Source organism: Coregonus lavaretus (assembly GCF_964263955.1).
Source record: "Coregonus lavaretus genome assembly, chromosome: 16".
Classification (NCBI taxonomy): Eukaryota; Metazoa; Chordata; class Actinopteri; order Salmoniformes; family Salmonidae; genus Coregonus; species Coregonus lavaretus.
This window is the reverse complement of record NC_140003.1, coordinates 657,978-683,455: the sequence shown is the minus strand read 5'-3', so window position 1 is coordinate 683,455 and position 25,478 is coordinate 657,978. Positions and strand designations below refer to the sequence as shown.

General features: G+C 42.6%; 1 protein-coding gene across 3 annotated transcripts in view; it reads right to left on the bottom strand.

Moving 5' to 3' along the window:
- The window catches only part of LOC311143712 (E3 ubiquitin-protein ligase MYCBP2-like), a 316,497-nt gene that overhangs the window by 156,224 nt on the left and 134,795 nt on the right, over nt 1-25,478 (bottom strand). For all 3 annotated transcript variants that reach the window (XM_084179581.1, XM_084179580.1, XM_084179582.1), the window contains exons 20-23: nt 16,108-16,189; nt 7,217-7,334; nt 6,390-6,594; nt 3,051-3,204 (exon numbers count right to left, since the gene is read on the bottom strand). In XM_084179581.1, coding sequence (XP_084035707.1) covers nt 3,051-3,204; nt 6,390-6,594; nt 7,217-7,334; nt 16,108-16,189 — 559 coding nt within the window. The remainder of the gene's footprint in view (nt 1-3,050; nt 3,205-6,389; nt 6,595-7,216; nt 7,335-16,107; nt 16,190-25,478) is intronic.

Below are 25,478 nucleotides of genomic sequence, written 5' to 3'. Positions count from 1 at the left end.
AAGGGGTAACTTTGTATACTCTAGTCTCGACTCAGTCATGTGCAGAATCAACACTGCCACTTCTTGTTTAAGATACTTCCTACACGCATTGCACAACCATTGCCCTGTCTTCCTTTTCATTCTTCCACAGCTGTAATGGAACCGCTTCACCATGCAGTCTTCATTTGTACAGTGGATGATCTAGACCAGGGATGGGTAACTTTGATGGGGGTGGGGGTCACAGAAAAACAGGTAAGTAATTCGACCAAGTATAGATAGCTGGCCGCTAGGCTAATATACCAATCTAAAAATGTTTTACTGACTAATTGAGTTACTGCTGATGCACAACCACATTTTGAAATTGCACCTCGTCTATTCTATTATTCTAACTCTCAACAGTAAATTGAGACCCTGACTGAGATACCAAAAAATGCAATAATAATAATTTGGTCCTCGGCCTACAAAAGGCAGTATGATTCTACCTGGATTATGTTGGAGAGGCTTCCATTAAAGAACACCCTATGTGTTCTGTTAGACAGGTAACTCTTTATTCACAATATAGCAGGGGTTGTAAAGCCATAACACATACGTTTTTCCCTCAGCAGACTATGATCGATAATGTCAAAAGCCGCACTGAAAATGCAAGACCCTCAAGCTGAGCTATGTCCATTGTCCCATGGCAGTCACACCAGGAAATCAGGAAGTTTTTGACAAAAACTTAGAACAGTTCGGTACTATAATCTTTTTATACGATCGGTACTTCTGTCAAACGTGATTGAGAGGATCAACTCTATCAGTGCATAGCACGCCTGCGCCACTTAATCATTAGTAGAGCTGTCTGGGCTGCATTGTTAGCTCCCCACTCATGCTGCACAAAAGTTAGCTAATGCATTTGAATAATGCAACATGACATGTAGAAATTTTGAATTACTGTTCGCAAAACAATGTCATTAACAGGCTAGAATACTTTCACAATGCAAGATGATACCGGTAGCTTAAGCTTTAGGCAAACTTTTCTTGCTAGCTTACAGCTGAAGCTAACATCAATTCACAACCCTAGTACTTTCAGTTAGCTGTGAATTCAGCAAAATATGCTGATTTCAAAGCTGATTGTCACCTAAAACTTTATTAATTCACTTCGTCAGCCTAGCCTCCCATCTCCTTCGAACAGACTGCCTGTGCCTTAACATCATTACTTTCTTAAAGGGAAGTATAAAAAATACCGCTTGAAGTATAAAAAAAATATAAAAAAAATATTAGTTGAACATTTTTATTTGGCCTTACTGTTATTAGCCCATACAAACGCATTGAATAACAGATAATCCCCCCCACAAAATCAAAAGGAAGTTTGTTCTGAAGTCTATTCTATATCAGAGATTAGTGTGTAGCCCAAACTGTTCGGTCGCTACAGATGGCAGATCGGCTGTAACGACTTCAGACGTGTCCCAAGAAGCTTGTGGGTGTTGTAGAGCAAAACTGAGAACACCATCGTGTTCGTGAGAGTCTCATCTTTCCATAGAGGGGTCATAATAGTTTGTAGACCAAACCAACAATTTTGTGAGAAGACCGACGAATGTGAGAAGACCGAGAAGATCGGGATGTCTTATGGTCTGACAAACACTGCTCTAGCTCTGTCACCTTTCACCACAGATGTGGAAGTGTTACATAAGCGGATGCGGTGGATTGAGACGCATCCCATGCAAAAAAACATATCTCTAAACTGTCTGACATATGGGGATTTGTATTTTAAAAAAAAATGCTAATCAGATTTCAGCAGGGGCGCAGACATCGACCTTAGGGGGGTTAACGTGAAGCAGAGAAGTTGATCATAAATTGATGCTTATCAACAGAACTGCAGCAGATTTTATGATATTTTAGACCATCATCAAGGGACTAAATAAGGTGAGACAAGCACCCCCCCCAGCACCTCAATGCTAGCGTTATATGCACAAATATTGGGTATAGGCTGTCGTTATTCTTGTTAATCACAGTGATAAGCAAGTTAGACACTGAAGTAGGGAATATGGTGAATTGTCGTCTAATTTCTTTGTTTGATTTCTCGATAGCCATCAGTTTGCTTGCCTGTTAGCCATGAATGTAGACAACTTTATGTCAACTGGTGTGATTGCTAACCTTTCAAACAGTCACACACAGCAGCTTATCATAAGCAAAATAACACATGGAACATCTTATATTGCTGAAAATGGGCTTTATTGTAACTTTTATATAATTACAAACTCCCCATCCTGTAGATTACTGTCAATATCAAGACAATCAAAAACAAAAAAACATAGGAATGTATTTTTCACCACCAGGATCTAAATTTGCTTGCTATTGTGACCTCTCGTATTCTTTCCATCTTTGCTATGCAATCAAAGAATGGTTGCTATGCAGGCTTCCGCTAACATTCTTGTCAATTGTCAACGTGCTAGCCATCGACAGCAAACAAAATCAGTCAAACTACCTGCATTTTGGTTTGCTTTAGCTGTTTTCTATTGACATTTATTTGGATATATTCACATGGCTGGAATGCAAACTACCTGGTTTATAAAATTAAATACGATATAGCCTACAGCCCAGTCCTACGAGTGTGTTAAACGTTCCAATCTTACAACACTGAATCAAAGAAAACAAACTACCTCTCTGTTTGATACTCCCTTCGTTTCACCAGTACTCTTCTTTACAGTAGTAGATAAAATAACACTGTTAAAACCACTGTAGTTATGACTATGGGTTTTGAGTTTCCTATCTGTCACATTGAAAAGGACATTATGCCATGACAGTGATTCTGAAATGATACCATACTCCTCATATAGTTCACCAATGCTAGATTCACTCTATAGGACTGACCCAAATCGTACTGCTCTGACTCTGCTTTCAATTTCCCTATTGTCCTTTCCAGCATGGTTCCAACAATTATGGCGGATCTGTAACCAGTTTCTGCTCGTTAGTGTGAAAACATTAATAGTCCACCATATGGAGAAAAGGGTGTGCTATGAGACGCAGCTAAACTCAGAACAAGGGGAAAGAGGGAGGGATAGAGAAATAAAGAGAAAGAGAATGAGTCTGACCTCCAGATGACGTCGTAGACGGGGTCGAGACAGAGGCCGAAGCCCTGCAGGTCCTCCTGCTCTGAGTCATTGAAGGTGCGGCAGCTGCCATCCAGCTTGTTGATTAGCAGGCATTTGAAGGGGGGGGGCTCCGACACCGAGGTGGGGACTAAGCCTGGTCGGACACAGAGAAGAGAGGTTCATTAAAGGCACAGTGCAGTCAAAAACGTGATTTTCCTGTGTTTTATATACATTATGAGGTTGGAATAAAATTGTGAAATTGTGAAAATGATGATAATGCCCTTTTAGCGCAAGAGCAGTTTGATGGGATGGAGTTTTTGTCTGCCTGGTGACATCAGCAGGCGGTAAATTAGTTAATAGACCAATAAGAAAGAGCGGTTCAAACCTCCATGCCGATAAGAGCTAGTTTTTAGTTTTCCCCTCCCCAATCAATCAGTCCTAGAAAAATCTTTGTTTGAGAAATTGCCCTTTGCTAATAAGCTTTTTTCGTTTCTTTTTGACCATTTTAATTGAAAACAATCACAGTAAGGTACTTCATTATTGCCCAGAAATGATTTGATATTGAAATAAAAACGGCTGCATTGGACCTTTAAAAGTGGAACTGACAGCATTACAGCTACTTTGCAGATATGAAACAATCATATCAGTCAAAAATATCAAATTCACAGTTGATACTACAAAACCAACTTTATAAGAGGTTTTAAAAATAGGTTCTATTTGACTCAACATTCCATGACGTACACTAAGGCATTGTTGGCAGAAAAGATGGATGCCGTTCACAGCATGATTCATATAATTCATCAATACATTTCTTGGTAGTCCCAATTGCTATCAGGGTGTAAATCCCAGCTGGCCCGGTACATTGTTTGCTGCCTTCATTCGGGATGCACTGTTTCAGTTTCAATGACTCAATATTTTGAACAAAAACGGACGAATGTAACTAAGGCTGGGAATGTCAATAGAATCAAACTAGCGAGGGCAATGATCACAATTCAGTCATAACGTGGCTAATAAGCTAGCGTATCTATCCTAACAAAAACAAACGCAACAATTTACAGTTCATATAAGCAAATCAGTCAATTTAATAAAATGCATTAGCCCCTAATCTATGGACTTCACATGACTGGGCAGGGGCACAGCCACTTGGGAGCCAGGCCCAGCCAATCAGAATGAGTTTTTCCCCACAAAAGGGCTTTAATACAGAAATAAATACTCCTCAGTTTCATCAGCTGTCCGGGTGGCTGGTCTTAGATGATCCTACAGGTGAAGAAGCTGGATGTGGAGGTCCTAGGCTGGAGTGGTTACACGTGGTCTGCGGTTGTGAGGCTGGTTGGACGTACTGCCAAATTCTCTAAAACTACGTTGGAGGTGGCTTATGGTAGAGAAATGAACATTCAATTCTCTGGCAACAGCTCTGGTGGACATTCCTGCAGTCAGCATGCCAATTGCACACTCCCTCAAAACTTGAGACATCTGCAGCATTGTGTTGTGTGACAAAAACGCACATTTTAGAGTGGCCTCTTATTGTCTCCAGCACAAGGTGCACCTGTGTAATGATCATGCTGTTTAATCAGCTTCTTGATATGCCACACCTGTCAGGTGGATAGATTATCTTGGCAAAGGAGAAATGCTCACTAAAAGGGATGTAAACTAATTTGTGCATTTGAGAGAAATACGCTTTTTATGCACATGGAACATTTCTGAGATCTTTTATTTAAGCTCATGAAACATGGGACCAACATGGGACATGTTGCGTTTATATTTTTGCTATGTAGCAAGCTAAAAACACGGAGCCTAACGTTAGCTAGATAGCTAGCTGCCAGGAGGATGTCATGTAATGTCATTGGAGGAGTGGGTGAGTGACTGACTTTTCCCCCATCATTGTTTTTCTGTGGCAATACACAGCTAGAGATGCAGGTGTCATTTGGTTAGCTAGCAAGAACTTGAACAAATGTTATCCAGTTAGCATATCTCTTGCGTTAGCAAATTCACTCTGGCTATCTGCTTCACTCTGGCTATCTGTGCCAGAGCGCAGAACAACTGATGAATTTACGAACGCGTAACACCCACTACATATGACAGGTGTCAGTAAACGTAGACAAAAAAAAGTAAGTTAGTCACGAACACTGTAGATAACATGTAAACAGCCTAACCAGCTCTGCTACGGCGAGTAAAATGGTCAGTGTGGTGTTCTCTCATTTGTGTCTGGAAGAAGCTAGCTAGCAAGCTAGCCAACTTTAGCCAGTTAGCTTGGGTGCTTGGTTGGGACAAGAACGCTGCAGAAGGACGAGTAGGCTACAATTCCCCATCGTTTATCAGTGCAATTTTGACGGGCAACTAGCTGAAAAAGTTTGAGAGGGTTTATCTAATGTACCTTCATTAGATTTGAGTTAATCTTGCTCTGGCTAGCATTAGTTGTTGATCTTGTTATTGTTGATGTGCATAACTGAGAGAGAGAGAGCCTACCTTTTCATGGTTGTTTGATCAATAGGACTGCAAAGTTCCCAAATGTAAGCGTTCTAATAATCTAAAGTTGCGCTGTTGCAACTGCCTGTAAACACACAGTCCAGTTCAAAGTGAATGATGGCAGTCCTGTGCGGCAAATGGCTTGTTTGCATAAAGGACTACTGTAGCTGATTGGCTAAGGCGCACCGGTCTGAGTAGACTCCGGTCTTGGGCGAGACCGATGCTTTTATTACGTTTTAATTACTGCAGTGTCTATTAATTGTCCAAACGCACGGCCACTTTCCCACTCTATATTGCTATAGAATTTTCACAAATGCCTTATTATACGTAATTCCCAAACACTAAGAATTTATGAAAACGTGAAAATGGCCATATCTAAGTGCTCACTTGTCAGAAAATGTTTTTAAAAGTGTCATTCTTCCTGGGGGTGTATATAAACAGATTTTAGTAAGATTTCATGTTGCTAAAATGCTGTCAGTTCCACTTTGAAGGCTAATGCGCTTTTTCGTTGAGGTACATTTTTAAGGCAAGCTAAAATGGCATAGGGGATAGTTAATTGTTTAATCTACATTTTTTTTGCAATTTCTTCACACAAAATATGACATTTCCACATAGAGGTTTTTGAGTAAAGGACCAACCCTAAGTTGAATGTGAATCCCACATTTATGTCAATGGAAGTTTTGCTAGAAAAGTGTCTCCGAGTAGCAGTGCTATTCTAGAATCAGGTCCCCCCTGTCCATGTAATCTTACTAATTAAGATCTAGAAGGCCAAACTCCTAGATCAGCATTACTAATTTGAGACACTTTATGAATATAAGTCCTGATCTCAGTTTCAGGTTAGGACCTCAGTGAGCAGAGGGTGTGCACACTTACCAATGATGTGTTTGCTAGCAAAGATCTCAGAGGTAGCAAGGACGTGCGAGTTAATCAGGGCCTCGTCGATCCTCAGGAAGGTCTGGTCGCCGCTGGCCCCGATCCAGGTGGCCTTGCGGCCATACTTGGCACCAATGTTGGGCATGGGGGAAGGCTTGGCGTTCCAGTAGGGCATGTCCAGGATTGGCCGACCCAGCTGCCCTTTCTGTGGAGACATGTATAACATTTTAGTAATTACGTTTCAGTCATTTAGTCAGGTCAGTCATCCCATATAGAACTGTTTACAAATCACTGCATTCAACAAAAGTAGGTAAAACAACCAGGATCTGACAAGACAAAGAAGAGAAGTCAGTATCCTCATTCTGTGGTCACCTGCATTTCAAATACGATACAATATTCATCTCTATGCATTCAATAAGAGTGTGTATGGACTTCAGTAAATAATAGAATAAGGCAATGGACAATGGGTATGGCATTGTGTTTTTAAGTAATATTGCACTCTGAGAAAAAAAAAAAAAAAAAAGATGTGACCATTACAACAAGGTCAATAAGGAAAATTAATGATTCTGGTTGGGGTTAGATACAATGAAATGGTATTAGGTTCCCTGTAGCTCAGTTGGTAGAGCATGGCGCTTGCAACGCCAGGGTTGTGGGTTCGTTTCCCACGGGGGGCCAGTATGAAAATGTATGCACTCACTAACTGTAAGTCGCTCTGGATAAGAGTGTCTGCTAAATGACTAAAATGTAATATTAGTTAATTAGGAAAACAATGTCTGAGATCAAATCACATCTGTGAAAAAATAGAAGAGAACAGCTGCGTGGCGTACCGAGAAGCTGCCGAAGGTGAAGACCTGTCCATCCATGAGGAGCACAGCCGTGTGGTTACTACCAGCTGTCACCTGGATACTCGGACCTGGGAGGGCCTGCACCAGTGTGGGAGAGCCCCTACACAGACACAGAGAGAGAGAGGGGAGGGGAGGGGAAAGAAAGAGATAATTAATTACCCAGGTTCAAGGACAGACTTTACCACCAAACTGTGAGGCTAAACATCAAGGGACCAGGGTTGTCATGATACCAGTATCGTGGCAAGGAAACAAAACATGAAGCGGACAAAATTTTCTGAACAGTCCTAATGATGGAAACATTATGTGGCGTCGGACATTTGACTGGCAGCATTTGAATTTACCGGACATGTAAGAAATGTACCATACATAGGTGGCGCGTCAATAAGGCTAGTGGAAGCTAAGCCCTCCCTAAAGTAAATTGAAATAAATTGCCAAAATTATACAGCCTAATTAGCTTACTCTTGTCTATACATAAATAAATAAAATCATTCAAAATAGGCTACTTCACCGAAAAGCATGATTTGGCCAGAGGATTATTAGCTTAATTTGTTTATATATATTTTTTTAATAAAACCTGCGGATTGTTTTAAATCGCATAGCCTGCAGTCTGAAAGGCCCGCAATTTGGGCAGAGTGCGCAGCAAATACCAAATAGATGATTGTTAAGTTGACACTGTCATTGAAAAGCAGAGAGACCCAGCCAGGCATATCGCAATATTTTAAAGTAAAATCGCAGAAAAACAAATGGCTATTGCTGTAAAGAGAAGGCAATGAAAATAATCCAATCTGTGTTTTAGTTATCAGAATTCTGAATTTAATTGAAAGAAAAGTAGCCTTCTTATTAGCACCAGTGGAGAACATCGGCCATATCCCCTGTGAGTGTGCATATTCACTGTCTTGGGTCTGTGCCACTTTTGTTTGTTTTTGGACAATAATTTCCTCCTCCAGGTTAGATGGACATCATATTGTATTTGTGTCTCCCCTTTTCGTAGGCCTAATATATGGATCAGACAACGTTGTTTTTATTGATCTGTTTGCCAGTGTCAGCAGAGTAGGCTACCCTGTAATTTTTGTTGTATAAAAAAAAGATTATGCAAATGTCTCCAGTCATATAAAGTGTAGTAGAATTGCATTAAATGTGTTTATAAAAGGCCAACATTTTCCAGCGCAAAGAAAGGAGAAGTGAGAAATATAGGCTGATATAGCCTAGGCCTACTCTAACATGCTGACTAGACCGGGCGCGCACGTGCGCCATCGCGCGCATGTTGATTTTGTCCGCCGACACCAGACGCGATCAGGACACGCAGGTTGAAATATCAAAATGAACTCTGGGCCACTATATTAATTTGGGGACAGGTTGAAAAGCATTGAACATTTATGGCAACTTAGCTAGCTTGCTGTTGCTAGCTAATTTGTCCTAGGATATAAACATTGGGTTGTAATTTTACCTGAAATGCACAAGGTCCTCTACTCAATTAATCCACAGATAAAAGGGTAAACCTTCTTTGTTTCTAGTAATCTCTCCTCCTTCAGGCTTCTTCTTTGGACATTATATGGCGGTTGGCAACCAACTTTGAGGTTGGACCTCAGTTCATCTTTCAATCACCCACGTGGGTATATGCTCCTAAAAACCAATGAGGAGAAGGGAGAGCCGGGACTTGCAGCGCGTCAAGCTTCACAAATATAACCAAGTTCTATTTTAGCGCCTGGCTACGCAGACGCTCGTTGACGCGCACGAGCAGTGTGGATGCAATGATTGAATAACATGTATGTGTACATTTATTTTGTAACACACGCGCTGCATTGAACAGTCTATTGCGAAGAGTGATTGAGTTATATTATAATCCTAAATTATGACTATCCAATCTAATCATCACATTAGGAATAGTAGGCTATCTTACATAACTCTGCACATGTGATGGTGCATGGAATGCTTTATTATAAAGGTGAACTGTTATGGTGAAAATTAGCTTCCCAAAACTTGAAAAACACGTTAGAATAACTGCCCACATTTACTTTTTCTCAGCAAACAAGATTTGGTATTTGGTATTTGATTAGGATCCCCATTAGCTGTTGCAAAAGCAGCAGCTACTTTTCCTGGGGTCCACACAAAACATGAAACATTACATAATACAGAACATTAATAGACAAGAACAGCTCAAGGACAGAACTACATACATTTTCTTTTAAAGGCAAACGTAGCCTACATCTCAATACATACACACAAACTATCTAGGTCAAATAGGGGAGAGGCGTTGTGCCGTGAGGTGTTGCTTTATCTGTTTTTTAAAACCAGGTTTGCTGTTTATTTGAGCAATATGAGATGGAACGGAGTTCCATGCAATAATGGCTCTATATAATACTGTACGCTTTCTTGAATTTGTTCTGGATTTGGGGACTGTGAAAAGACCCCTGGTGGCACGTCTGGTGGGGTAAGTGTGTGTGTCAGAGCGGTGTGTAAGTTGACTATGCAAACAATTTGGGATTTTCAACACATTCATGTTTCTTATAAAAATAAGAAGTGATGCAGTCAGTCTCTCCTCAACTCTTAGCCAAGAGAGACTAGCATGCATAGTATTTATATCAGCCCTCTGACTACAATGAAGAGCAAGACGTGCCGCTCTGTTTTGGGCCAGCTGCAGCTTAACTAGGTCTTTCCTTGCAGCACTGGACAACACGACTGGACAATAATCAAGATTAGACAAATCTAGAGCCTGCAGAACTTTTTTTTGGAGTGTGGTGTCAAAAAAGCAGAGCATCTCTTTATTACGGACAGACCTCTTCCTATCTTTACAGACACTGAATCTATATGTTTTCACCATGATAGTTTACAATCTAAGGTAACGCCAAGTAATTTAGTCTCAACTTGTTCAACAGCCACACCATTCATTACCAGATTCAGCTGAGGTCTACAATTTAGGGAATGATTTGCACCAAATACAGATGAGTAACAAACAGCAAAATCACTAGCCTACAGTGAGGGAAAAAAGTATTTGATCCCCTGCTGATTTTGTACGTTTGCCCACTGACAGACATGATCAGAAAAAAAAACACATGTCAAAAATGTTATAAATTGATTTGCATTTTAATGAGGGAAATAAGTATTTGACCCGTCTGTAAAACATGACTTAGTACTTGGTGGCTAAACCCTTGTTGGCAATCACAGAGGTCAGACGTTTCTTGTAGTTGGCCACCAGGTTTTCACACATCTCAGGAGGGATTTTGTCCCACTCCTCTTTGCAGATCTTCTCCAAGTCATTAAGGTTTCGAGCCTGACGTTTGGCAACTCGAACCTTCAGCTCCCTCCACAGATTTTCTATGGGATTAAGGTCTGGAGACTGGCTAGGCCACTCCAGGACCTTAATGTGCTTCTTCTTGAGCCACTCCTTTGTTGCCTTGGCCGTGTGTTTTGGGTCATTGTCATGCTGGAATACCCATCCACGACCCATTTTTAACGCCCTGGCTGAGGGAAGGAGGTTCTCACCCAAGATTTGACGGTACATGGCCCCGTCCATCGTCCCTTTGATGCGGTAAAGTTGTCCTGTCCCCTTAGCAGAAAAACACCCCCAACGCATAATGTTTCCACCTCCATGTATGACGGTGGAGATGGTGTTCTTTAGGTCATAGGCAGCATTCATCCTCCTCCAAACACGGCGAGTTGAGGCCAAAGAGCTCCATTTTGGTCTCATCTGACCACAACACTTTCACCCAGTTCTCCTCTGAATCAGTCAGATGTTCATTGGCAAACTTCAGACGGGCATGTGTATGTGCTTTCTTGAGCAGGGGGACCTTGCGGGCGCTGCAGGATTTCAGCCCTTCACAGCGTAGTGTGTTACCAATTGTTTTCTTGGTGACTATGGTCCCAGCTGCCTTGAGATCATTGACAAGATCCTCCCGTGTAGTTCTGGGCTGATTCCTCACCGTTCTCATGATCATTGCAACTCCACGAGGTGAGATCTTGCATGGAGCCCCAGGCCGAGGGAGATTGACAGTTATTTTGTTTCTTCCATTTGCGAATAATCGCACCAACTGTTGTCACCTTCTCACCAAGCTGCTTGGCAATGGGCCCATTCCAGCCTTGTGTAGGTCTATAATCTTGTCACTGACATCCTTGGAGAGCTCTTTGGTCTTGGCCATGGTGGAGAGTTTGGAATCTGATTGATTGATTGCTTCTGTGGACAGGTGCCTTTTATACAGTTAACAAACGGAGATTAGGAGCACTCCCTTTAAGTGTGTGCGCCTAATCTCAGCTCGTTACCTGTATAAAAGACACCTGGGAGCCAGAAATCTTTCTGATTGAGAGGGGGTCAAATACTTATTTCCCTCATTAAAATGCTAATCAATTTATAACATTTTTGACATGCGTTTTTTCTGGATTTTGTTGTTGTTATTCTGTCTCTTACTGTTCAAATAAACCTACCATTAAAATTATAGACTGATAATTTATTTGTCAGTGGGCAAACGTACAAAATCAGCAGGGGATCAAATAGTTTTTTCCCCTCACTATATGTCGATCTACTATCCCCCATAGTAGAAAAGTTTACCTATTCTATTGGTCAGCTTGTCGTTCTGTGTGAGAAATAAATAGCCAATTCCAAACAGACTCTGGGACAGAGGTGGGACGATAGATCCCAAATTCATACAACCAGTAGGCCTAGGCTACATCCCAAAAACGTTTTAAAAAGCAATGAGGCTCATGCAACAGATCAAAATGTTTAGCATAAAATGTTGATAGGCCTACACTATTATTTATTCATATTATAAGCATAGCAATGTGCACAAGTCAGTAGGCTACGTGCGAATGTTCGTTCCATAATGCAATTAGCGGGAAACACACCATTGTGAGCGGTTTCATGTGACAGAGAATTTAGAGAGAGTTGAGATCCAAATATGCTAGCTAAATTTCTTCACTATTTCTTGAACTGCATTGTTGGTTAAGGGTTTGTAACTAAGCATTTCACGGTAAGGTCTACACCTGATGTATTCGACACGTGACAAATAAAATTTGATTCGGCCATTTCAGCCACACCCGTTGCTGACAGGTGTATAAAATCAAGCACACAGCCATGCAATCTCCATAGACAAACACTGGCAGTAGAATGGCCTGTAACGAAGAGCTCAGTGACTTTCAAGGGTGCACCGGCATAGGATTCCACCTTTCCAACAAGTCAGTTCGTCAAATTTCTGCCCTGCTAGAGCTGTTATTGTGAAGTGGAAACGTCTAGGAGCAACAACGGCATAGCCGCGAAGTGGTAGGCCACACAAGCTCACCAAACAGGACCGCCGAGTGCTGAAGAGATTTTTAAAAAATCTGTCCTCGGTTGCAACACTCACTACCGAGTTCCAAACTGCCTCTGGAAGCAACATCTGCAAAATAACTGTTCGTCAGGAGCTTCATGAAATGGGTTACCATAGCCCAGCAGCCGCACACAAACCTAAGTTCACCATGTGCAATGCCAAGCGTCGGCTGGAGTGGTGTAAAGCTCGCCGCCATTGGACTCTGGAGCAGTGGAAACGCGTTCTCTGGAGTGATGAATCACGCTTCACCATCTGGCAGTCCGACGGATGAATCTGGGTTTGGCGAATGCCAGGAGAATGCTGCCTGCCCCAATGCATAGTGCCAACTGTAAAGTTTGGTGGAGGAGGAACAATGGTCTGGGGCTGTTTTTCATGGTTTGGGCTAAGCCCCTTAGTTCCAGTGAACTAAGGGGCCTAGGTCACCTCGGGTTCTTGGTCACCTCCCTGACCAAGGCCCTTCTCCCCTGATCAGTTTGTCAGGGCGGCCAGCTCTGGGAAGAGTCTTGGTGATTCCAAACTTCTTCCATTTAACAATGATGGAGACCACTGTGTTCTTGGGGACCTTCAATGCTATAAAAATTGTTTGATACTCTTCCCCAGATCTGTGCCTCGACACAATCCTTTCTCGGAGATCTACGGACAATTCCTTCGACCTCATGGCATGGTTTTTGCTCTGACCATGCACTGTCAACTGTGGGACCTTATATAGACAGGTGTGTGCCTTTCCAAATCATATCCAATCAATAGAATTTACCACAGGTGGACCCCAATCAAGTTGTAGGAACATCTCAAGGATGATCAATGGAAACAGGATGCACCTGAGCTCAATTTCAAGTCTCATAGCAAAGGGTCTGAGAATACAGGTGTATTTAAATAAGGTTTTTCTTATTTATTTTCTAAAAACCTGATGAAGGAAAATAAAATAAAAATCCATTTTAGAATAAAGCTGTAACGTAACAAAATGTGGAAAAGGGGAAGGGGTCTGAATACTTTTCGAATGCACTGTACATAGTGTCATAGCGTGTTAGGGCGCTGGGTGTAAAGTGTTACCAAATAAAGATATACAAAACCTTGCAGAGAGCATATCCACCTGACAATCTCTTAGAAATAAATATAAACTATTACAACCAAGAGTTAAAAATAACTCATGTTGGAGCATAACTAATGAAATTAGTTAAAGAAAATTTATGCTTAACCCAGTATAAACTAATATATAGAATGTATTATACAGTAGCCAAAATTCACAAATTCTACAGCACAACAGCAAGAGTTATGCCTTAAGTGTAAAATTAACAATAACCCAATAATCCATGCTTTCTGGAAATGCTATAAAGTCCAAAAGTTATGGGCGGAGCTAGAAAGATAGCTGTTAGAAGTACACTGCTCAAAAAAATAAAGGGAACACTTAAACAACACAATGTAACTCCAAGTCAATCACACTTCTGTGAAATCAAACTGTCCACTTAGGAAGCAACACTGATTGACAATACATTTCACATGCTGTTGTGCAAATGGAATAGACAACAGGTGGAAATTATAGGCAATTAGCAAGACACCCCCAATAAAGAAATGGTTTTGCAGGTGGTGACCACAGACCACTTCTTAGTTCCTATGGTTCCTGGCTGATATTTGGGTCACTTTTGAATGCTGGTGGTGCGTTCACTCTAGTGGTAGCATGAGACGGAGTCTACAACCCACACAAGTGGCTCAGGTAGTGCAGCTCATCCAGGATGGCACATCAATGCAAGCTGTGGCAAGAAGGTTTGCTGTGCCTGTCAGCGTAGTGTCCAGAGCATGGAGGCGCTACCAGGAGACAGGCCAGTACATCAGGAGACGTGGAGGCGGCCGTAGGAGGGCAACAACCCAGCAGCAGGACTGCTACCTCCGCCTTTGTGCAAGGAGGAGCACTGCCAGAGCCCTGCAAAATGACCTCCAGCAGGCCACAAATGTGCATGTGTCTGCTCAGACGGTCAGAAACAGACTCCATGAGGGTGATATGAGGGCCCGACGTCCACAGGTGGGGGTTGTGCTTACAGCCCAACACCGTGCAGGACGTTTGGCATTTGCCAGAGAACACCAAGATTGGCAAATTCGCCACTGGCGCCCTGTGCTCTTCACAGATGAAAGCAGGTTCACACTGAGCACATGTGACAGACGTGACAGAGTCTGGAGACGCTGTGGAGAACGTTCTGCTGCCTGCAACATCCTCCAGCATGACCGGTTTGGCGGTGGGTCAGTCATGGTGTGGGGTGGCATTTCTTTGGGGGGCCGCACAGCCCTCCATGTGCTCGCCAGAGGTAGCCTGACTGCCATTAGGTACCGAGATGAGATCCTCAGACCCCTTGTGAGACCATATGCTGGTGCGGTTGGCCCTGGGTTCCTCCTAATGCAAGACAATGCTAGACCTCATGTGGCTGGAGTGTGTCAGCAGTTCCTGCAAGAGGAAGGCATTGATGCTATGTACTGGCCCGCCCGTTCCCCAGACCTGAATCCAATTGAGCACATCTGGGACAGACTGTCCAGGAGTTGGCGGATGCTTTAGTCCAGGTCTGGGAGGAGATCCCTCAGGAGACCATCCGCCACCTCATCAGGAGCATGCCCAGGCGTTGTAGGGAGGTCATACAGGCACGTGGAGGCCACACACACTACTGAGCCTCATTTTGACTTGTTTTAAGGACATTACATCAAAGTTGGATCAGCCTGTAGTGTGGTTTTCCACTTTAATTTTGAGGGTGACTCCAAATCCAGACCTCCATGGGTTGATACATTTGATTTCCATTGATAATTTGTGTGTGATTTTGTTGTCAGCACATTCAACTATGTAAAGAAAAAGTATTTAATAAGATTATTTCATTCATTCAGATCTAGGATGTGTTATTTTAGTGTTCCCTTAATTTTTTTGAGCAGTGTATTACAATGTAAACGTACTTTTAATCCGTCAGTCTGCATATCTCAAAACATGGTATATGGCGGCGTAGTGAAAATACCCAATGGGCTGGATAATTATTTTCTCACTCATCTTGAAAACAAGTGTACTTAACTTGAAAATCAATCAATCCGCCATCATTAACACAATTGGAAAATCAAATGATTTATTATTGAAATATTGAAATAGCAAGGGCAACCAAGAAAAACAAATTGGTACAATTTAAGACCATGTGGCAAACAATAATGCAGGCACTAGGGATGGGGGTGTGAGCATGCGGGTCTAGGCAGATGAGATGTAGTCGTTGTTTGTGTCTAAGTTGTTGTTCGTATGTGATGTTTGTATCTGGTGTGGGGAATATTTTTTTAAATAAAAAATACATATATAAATACAAACAATTGTAAAGTCTTTCTACACACTACCACAACACATTTTTCCAATCTGGGAGTATTCCTTTGGCAGAAATGTCTAACCATGGGAGGCAAGCCCCCCTGGGTTGCTACTCTATGTACTTGTGGAAAACACTGACTACCTAGCCTATCTATCCTACACTGTTAAAACCTATTCATTGTCTGAATAGAACATCTAGAACTATGTTTTTTTGTGTCCAAATGTTGATCATTTTTGCGTTCGTTACAGTCAGTGGTTACCTTGAGTTGACGTCCCCGTGTCCAAGCTGGCCATGCTGACCGTAGCCAAACGTATAGACATCCCCATTCTCCATCAGCACCACTACAGAGAAAAAAAATAACATTCCATAACGTCATCATTACACATTAAATACCACATTACATTACTAGTCTGAATGTGTTGTGCACGTTTCATATGTTGCGTTATTTTCCTATATACAGTCATGTTACAGAGAGTATTGCTGTCTTACGTTATACACAGAATTTCAACTGCACGTGTTTAACTGTCATTGAAATGTTAAGCGCTTCCTTTGCTAAAAACAGTATTAAAAATTGATTTGATAAAATATTTAATTTGGCCTTTACTACTATAGCCCAGAGAAATGCAATGAATAACACATTCATAAATGGCAAAAAAATAAAAAACAGTAAAAAAATAAATAATGAAAAACAAGGTTTTGAAGTGTTTGTCCTATATCTAGGAGAAAGCTCAGGAACAATATACAGTACCAGTCAAAAGTTTGGACACCTACTCATTCAAGGGTGTTTCTTATTTTTACTATTTTCTACATTGTAGAATAACAGTGGAGACATCAAAACTATGACATAACACATATGGAATCATGTAGTAACCAAAAAAGTGTTCAACAAATCAAAATATATTTGAGATTTCAGATTCTTCAAAGTAGCCACCCTTTGCCTTGATGACAGCTTTGCACACTCTTGGCATTCTCTCAACCAGATTCATGAGGAATGCTTTTCCCAACAGTCTTGAAGGAGTTCCCACATATGCTGAGCACTTGTTGGCTGCTTTTCCTTCACTCTGCGGTCCAACTCATCCCAAACCATCTCAATTGGGTTGAGGTCGGGTGATTGTGGAGGCCAGGTCATCTGATGCAATACTCCATCACTCTCCTCGATCACATAGCCCTTATACCACCTGGAGGTGTGCTTTGAGTCATTGTCCTGTTGAAAAACAAATGATAGTCCCACTGAGCGCAAACCAGATGGGATGGTATATCGCTGCAGAATGCTCTGGTAGCCATGCTGATTAAGTGTGCCTTGAATTCTAAATAAATCACTGACAGTGTCACCACCAAAGCATCTCCACACCATCACACCTCCTCCTTCATGCTTCACGGTGTGAACCACACATGCGGAGATCATCCGTTCACCTACTCTGCATCTCACAAAGACACGCCGTTTGGAACCAAAAATCTGAAATTTGGACTCATCACACAAATGGACAGATTTCCACCGGTCTAATCTCCATTGCTTGTGTTTCTTTGCCCAAGCAAGTATTCTTCTTATTGGTGTCCTTTGGGTAGGCACTAAACTACCTTCATACTTCCATTAATTGTTTTAAACCGGTACCGGTTACCTTCAGACGAGTCCTGTGACACAGAGAACACTATCGAGAATACTATCGTGTTCGTGTAAGTCTCCCCTTTCCATAGAGTGATCATAATAGTTTGTACGCTACAGACGTTTTCGTGAGAAGACCGATTTCCGGTATGTCTCATGGTCTAACAAACACCACTCTAGCTCTGGCACCTTTCACTGCGACATCGGCGGATGCGGTGGATTGAGATGCATCCAGATATCTCTAGCTTAAATTAATGGATTTTGATGGGGATTTTTTTATTATGTTACAGAGATAGACTCGAGGGGGTTAAAGGGATAGTTCAATGTGGAAAAGGTTAATATTGAGGATATTGACTTGCATTGGTTTTGGGCCCCAAATGCTAAAAAGTTAGCATTTGAAGACAGTGGCCAGGTAAACAAAACCAAAGCATGGATTGTTGTCTTACCTTGTCTATAGACTGCTTATAGGGAAAGGAAAGCTAAGTCCCACCCCAGAATTTTGGGCAACCAATCACAGTGGATAGGAACTGTTGCTAACCAACCTTGTGTCCGACGCCCTCAGACAAGCTTACGCTTCAAACACATGGAAGCCTATGAGGGCAATGGCAAACGGGGAATTAAAAAAAAAAAATCAGAAAAAATGGGTTTAAATACATAAATAACTGAACAGTGCACCAGGGTTACTTGCGACTGAGTCCTAAAATGCTGAGCCTATTGATGGAATATTTATCTAACCTGAAATCTATCACGATTTGTTTCGGGACAAACCAGATCACTCGGAGTTCCAACGTGGCAATTGTTTACTTGCCGAGGATTATAGGCTTGAGGTGGCTTCCTTGATCACGCAGGTCCCCAGCCTACGTAAGAAACTGGGGAAAAGGCAGTGTAGAATGTTTACATTTTCTACGCCGGTGGCTATACGGCGTTCGCGCTTGTTGGATGCATCTCCGCCTTGTCGTTTGTCGTTCTCTGACTGGCCTGTGTTGCCCGGAGCTCCCCCATCTGATTGCGCCGTCGAAGGAGCACAGCATGAGGAAAAAGGCAATCAACGATGGTCGCATGTCATGAGCCGTGGAAGCCGAAGACAGCGACCACCCGCAAACAGTCTACACTCCCAACGAGAGGCCCTGCGCGGATACAAACAACAAATAGTTTCACCGTCCTGGAGCCTAATCTTCCTGCACCTTCGTCACTGGGGGTGCCTGTGTCTGCAGCAGCAATGCCTACTACTACGATTTCATAGTCGACGTCTGCAACCTTCCGTCCCTGCTCTGGATCGAGCGGGGCTTCTCCATCTGTCGGAGGCCTGTGAAGTGTGGGAGTGGGCGGATTTCCATGTCCTTCTCGCCAGCCGTGATTTTGGGTAGCTCCATTTTTAAAAATGTGACCGTTCCTGGTGCAAAAACAATGTCCTATCCCGGAGCTCGAGTAAATTACATTACTAAGCTGTTCCCGAATGTACTACGTCAGGACATGGAAATCGATTCTTAGTCCATGTGGGTTTTAAAGACATTATGAAGGGCAGCTCTGAACAGTTGAAACTGGATTTTAAAGAGCTGATTGACTCTCTGCTAGACACTAACAAAAAAAAACATCAAATCTGGCCCTGTGCCTCTCTCTGAATCGTGGCGTTCAACACTTGAGCAGGATTCTTGCTCTTCACAACTGGCTATGTGATTATTGCAGCTCAATGGGTGTAACTTTTGTTGACAAATTCGATATCTTTTGGAAACAATTCACGTTTTATAAGGACGATGGGATCCACCAAAATCGTTTCGGTTCCTGGATCCTTTCACAGCATTATAAGGATGCGTTGAGACAATGACTTAGCAATGACCCAAGCCCAGCTCAGCTAATCCATACCATTGTGACACAGAGTTGTCAAAATGCTTCAGCAAATGTACATTACATCAGGGGCATCGGTAGATACAACATAAGCCCTCCTGTAGCTCAGTTGGTAGAGCATGGCCCTTGCAACGGCAGGGTTGTGGGTTAAATTCCCACAGGGGGCCAGTATGAAAAATGTATGCACTCACTAACTGTAGGTCGCTCTGGATAAGAGTGTATGCTAAATGGCTTAAAAAATAAATAAAATAAAATAAATAAAAAATAAGTTATGTCCCTCTAACTGCCCTGAATGCCTCTGCTGATCCTACAGCTATTGTGTGCAGTAAAATAACGTGCCTAAGAGCCAGATTTATACTGTTAGCACTGAGCCGGTGTGCCAAAGGAGGCAGTCCACTGTGTGCAGCTCACCCTGCAATAACATAAAGAACATGAGCACATCTACTGCTGCTAAGCTTCCCAGTAAAGCAATAAAAACAAGTAAGCATCCCAGAAGAAAAGTGCTCAAAATAGCCCACGTTAACATTTGTAGCATAAGAAACAAGGTTCATGAAATCAATAATTTGCTAGTAACAGATGAGATTCATATCCTGACTATCTTTGAAACTCACTTAGATAATACCTTTGATGATACAGTGGTAGCAACACAAGGTTATAACATTTACAGAAAATATAGAAATGTCAATGGTGGAGGTGCTACTGTTTATACTCAGAACCACTCCCTGTGAAGATTAGAGAGGATCTCATGTTAAATACTATTGAAGTAATATGGCTACAGGTTCATCTGCCTCACCTAAAGCCCATTCTGGTGGGAAGCTGCTATAGACCACCGAGTGCTAACAGTCAGTATCTGGATAACATGTGTGAAATGCTTGATATGTATGGATAGGTATGTATGGTATATATTCTGGGTGATTTAAATATTGACTGGCTTTGATTAGGCTGCCCACTCAAGAGAAAGCTTCAAACTGTAACCAGTGCGCCTGCAACCTGGTTCAGGTTATCTGTCAACCTACCAGGGTGGTTACAAAGAGTACAGGAATTAAATCATCAACATGTTTTGATCATATCTTTACTAATGCTGCAGAGATTTATTTGAAAGCAGTATCCAAATCCATTGGATGTAGTTATCACAATATAGTACCCATATATAGGAAAAACAAAGTTCCAAAGGCTGGGACTAATATTATGTATAAGAGGTCATACAATAATTTTTGTAGAGATTCCTATGTTGTTGATGTAAAGAATATATGTTGGTCCGTGGTGTGTAATGAGGAGCAAACAGATACTGCACTTGACACATTTATGAAATTGCTTATTCCAGTTACTAATAAGCATGCACCCATTAAGAAAATGACTGTAAACCTGTTAAATCCCTGTGGACTGATGAGGAATTGAAAAATGGTATGGTTGAGAGGGGGATGAGGCAAAAAGGAATGGCAAATAAGTCTGGCTGCACAACTGATTGGCAAACGTATTGCAAATTGAGAAATCATGTGACTAAACTGAAGAAAAAGAAGGGAAAAAAACACTACAAAACAAGGATAAATTACAAAGAATGATAGTAAAAAGCTTTGGAGCACCTTAAATGAAATGTTGGGAAAAAAGGCTAACTCTGCTCCATCATTCATTGAATCAGATCGTCGTTCATCACAAAACCAACTGATATTGCCACCTACTTTAATATTTTTTCATTGGCAAGATTAGCAAACTTAGGCATGACATGCCAGCAACAATTGCTGACACTACACATCCAGTATATCTGACAAATTTGTAAAGTGAATGTGAAAGAAGTGAAAAAATTATTGTTGTTTATTAACAATGACAAGCCACCGTGGTCTGACAACTTGGATGGAAAATTGCTGAGGATAATAGCGGACGATATTGCCACTCCTATTTGACATATTTTCAATTTAAGCCAACTAGAATGTGTGTGCCCCCGGGCTTGGAGGAAAGTAAAAGTCATTCAGCTACCTAAGAATAGTAAAGTCCCCTTTACTGGCTCAAATAGCCAACCAATTAGCCTGTAACCAACCCTTAGTAAACTTCTGGAAATAATTGTGTTTGACCAGATACAATGCCATTTTACTGTAAACAAATTGACAACAAACTTTCAGCATCCTTACAGAGAAGGACATTCAACAAGCACAGCACTTACACAAATTACTGATGATTGGCTGAGAGAAATTAATGATAAAAAGATTGTGGGGGCTGTTTTGTTAGACTTCAGTGCGGCTTTTGACATTATCGATCATAGTCTGCTGCTGGAAAAACGTATGTGTTATTGCTTTACACCCCCTGCTATAATGTGGATAAAGAGTTACTTGTCTAATGGAACACAGAGGGTGTTCTTTAATGGAAGCCTCTCAAACATAATCCAAGTAGAATCAGGAATTCCCCAGGGCAGCTGTCTAGGCCCCTTGCTTTTTTCGATCTTTACTAACGACATGCCACAACTACATCTCGTAATGAATAATGTGGAAATTGAGCAAGTTGAGGTGACTAAACTGCTTGGAGTAACCCTCGATAGGAGACTGTCATGGTCAAAGCATATTGATACAACAGTAGTTAAGATGGGGAGAAGTATGTCCATAATGAAGAGCTGCTCTGCCTTCTTAACAACACTATCAAAAAGGCAGATCCTACAGGCCCTAGTTTTGTCGCACCTAGACTACTGTTCAGTAGTGTGGTCAGGTGCCACAAAGAGGGACTTGGGAAAATTGCAGTTGGCTCAGAACAGGGCACCACGGCTGGCCCTTAAAAGTACACGGAGAGCTAAAATTAATGACATGCATGTCAGTCTCTCCTGGCTCAGAGTGGAAGAGAGATTGACTTCATCACTGCTTGTTTTTGTAAGAGGTGTTGACAAGCTGACACCCATGCATACCCCACAAGACATGCCACCAGAGGTCTCTTCACAGTCCCCAAGTCAAGAACAGATTATGGGAGGCGCACAGTACTACATAGAGCCATGACTACACAGAACTATATTCCACATCAGGTAACTGATTCAAGCAGTAGAATCAGATTTTTAAAAAACTGGTAAAAATACACCTTATGGAACAACGGGGACTGTGAAGAGACACACAAGGGTATTGACACATGCATACGCACACATTGTGATATTGATGTATGGTGGTATTAAACATTTTGTATTGTAGATAGGTAGTGGTGTAATAATGTCATATGATGTACTGTTTTATATTTTGTTTTATATGTCATGTAAGTGCTTTAATATGTTTGGGCCCCAGGAAGAGTAGCTGCTGCCTTGGCAGAGGATCCCTAATAAATACAAAAATCTCCGCACCGCCAAGCGTCTCAACTCCAGGCAAGCTCGATGGGCCCTGCTTTTCACTCAGTTCAACTTTACCATCTCCTACCGCCCGGGGTCCAAGAATGTTAAGCCGGATGCGCTTTCACGCCGCTATAGCCCCGCTGCTACACCCTCAGACCCCGAGACTATCCTTCTTACCTCGTGTCTGGCGCTGCACTCATATGGGGAATAGAGAAGCAGGCCCCCCGGGGGGGGGGGGGGGGGGGGGGGGCTGGCTGGCTAACTGGATGTTTGTCCCAGATGCTGCCCGCTCCCCGGTCCTGGAATGGGCTCATTCCTCAAGGCTTGCCTGCCACCCTGGTTCCCATCGAACCCTGGCCTTTGTGTGACAACGCTTTTGGTGGCACACCATGGTTCCTGACGTCTCCGTGTTTGTCGCCGCCTGCACTGTCTGTGTTCAGAATAAGACTACTCGGCATGCTCCGGCTGGCCTCCTTCAACCACTTCCTGTCCCTCACCGGCCCTGGTTGCATATATCCCTGGACTCTGTCACTGTTCTACCTCCATCTAATGGACAGGTTTTTCAAAGCCGCCCATTTCATTTCCCCCCCCAAGCCACCCTCAGCCAAGGAGACGGCCCAGCTCATGGTGCAGCACGTCTTCCGGATCCATGGACTTCCGGTGGACATGGTCTCCGACCGTAGTCCTCAGTTCTCGTCCCAGTTCTAGAAGGTGTTCTGCACACTCATTGGATCGTCAGCCAGCCTATCCTCCGGGTTTCACCCCCAGTCTAACGGCCAGTCGGAGCGAGCCAATCAGGACCTGGATATGACTCTTCATTGCCTTGTCTCCACCAACCCCACCACCTGGAGCCAGCAACTCGTGTGGGTGGAATACGCCTGCAACATCCTTCCCTGCTCAGCCACTGGTCTCTCGCCTTTTGAGTGTCCGATGGGATATCAGCCCCCGCTCTTCCCTGAGCAAGAGGAAGAGGTCAGCATATCCTCAGCCCAGATGTTCGTCCGCCGCTGTCGCCATACCTGGAAGACAGCCCGGTCTGCTCTTCTCAACACCACCTCCAGTTATCCCACTTTTCATGTATCAAGGATTAAACCTGTCTCAAAGTCCTGTCTCCGCTTTCCGGTTCCGACCTATTCTGCCTGCCCTGACCCCAAGCCAGCCTGCCACCCTGTACCTATCAAACTCAGACCTGGTTACGAACCTCTGACTGCCCTCGACCTGCCCTTTGCCTGCCTCCTGTGGTTTTAATAAACTACTCTGTATATTGAACCTTCCGTCTCCTGTGTCTGCATCTGGGTCATATCCTGAGTCGTGTTAGTAAAGGCACCTTTGGCAGCAATTACATCTGTGAGTCTTTCTGGGTAAGTCTCTAAAAGCTTTCCACAATTGGACTGTGCAACATTTGCCCATTATTCTTTTCAAAATACTTCAAGCTCTGTCAAATTGGTTGTTGATCATTGCTAGAACACAATGTTCAGGTCTTGCTATAGAATTTCAAGTAAATTTAAGTTAAAACTAACTCGGCCACTCAGGAACATTCACTGTCTTCTTGGTAAGCAACTCCAGTGTAGATTTGACCTTGTGTTTTAGGTTGTTGTCCTGCTGAAAGGTGAATTCATCTCCCAGTGTCTTGTGGAAAGCAGACTGAACCAGGTTTTCCTCTAGGATCTTGCCTGTGCTTAGCTCCATTCTGTTTCTTTTTTTATCCTAAAAAACTCCCCAGTCCTTAATGATTACAAGCATACCCATAACATGATGCAGCCACCACTATGCTTAAAAATATGGAGAGTGGTACTGTGGATTTAGATTTGCCCCAGGAGGACAAAGTCAGGGAAATGATCTCTGAGAAATTGAAGATGCACCACAGGAAGATTGAGGTGGAGCGCGCCCACAGGACTGGAAAACCCACCACCAGCCCAGGTGACAGGCTCAGGCCGATAGTGGTCGTTCCTGAGGTTCAAGGACAAGGTAGCTGTTCTGGAAAAAGCCAAGAACTTGAGAGGAACATATATATCTTCCTCAACGAGGACTATCCTGAAGCTGTGCGCCAGAAGAATAAATAATTAATATATATATATATATATATATATATATATATATATATATATATATATATATATATATATATATATATATACACACACACACACACACACACACACAGTGGGGAGAACAAGTATTTGATACACTGCCGATTTTGCAGGTTTACCTACTTACAAAGCATGTAGAGGTCTGTAATTTTTATCATAGGTACACTTCAACTGTGAGAGACGGAATCTAAAACAAAAATCCAGAAAATCACATTCTATGATTTTTAAGTAATTCATTTGCATTTTATTGCATGACATAAGTATTTGATCACCTACCAACCAGTAAGAATTCCGGCTCTCACAGACCTGTTAGTTTTTTCTTTAAGAAGCCTTCCTGTTCTCCACTCATTACCTGTATTAACTGCACCTGTTTGAACTCGTTACCTGTATAAAAGACACCTGTCCACACACTCAATCAAACAGACTCTAACCTCTCCACAATGGCCAAGACCAGAGAGCTGTGTAAGGACATCAGGGATAAAATTGTAGACCTGCACAAGGCTGGGATGGGCTACAGGACAATAGGCAAGCAGCTTGGTGAGAAGGCAACAACTGTTGGCGCAATTATTAGAAAATGGAAGAAGTTCAAGATGACAGTCAATCACCCTCGGTCTGGGGCGCCATGCAAGATCTCACCTCGTGGGGCATCAATGATCATGAGGAAGGTGAGGGATCAGCCCAGAACTACACAGCAGGACCTAGTCAATGACCTGAAGAGAGCTGGGACCACAGTCTCAAAGAAAACCATTAGTAACACACTACGCCGTCATGGATTAAAATCCTGCAGCACACGCAAG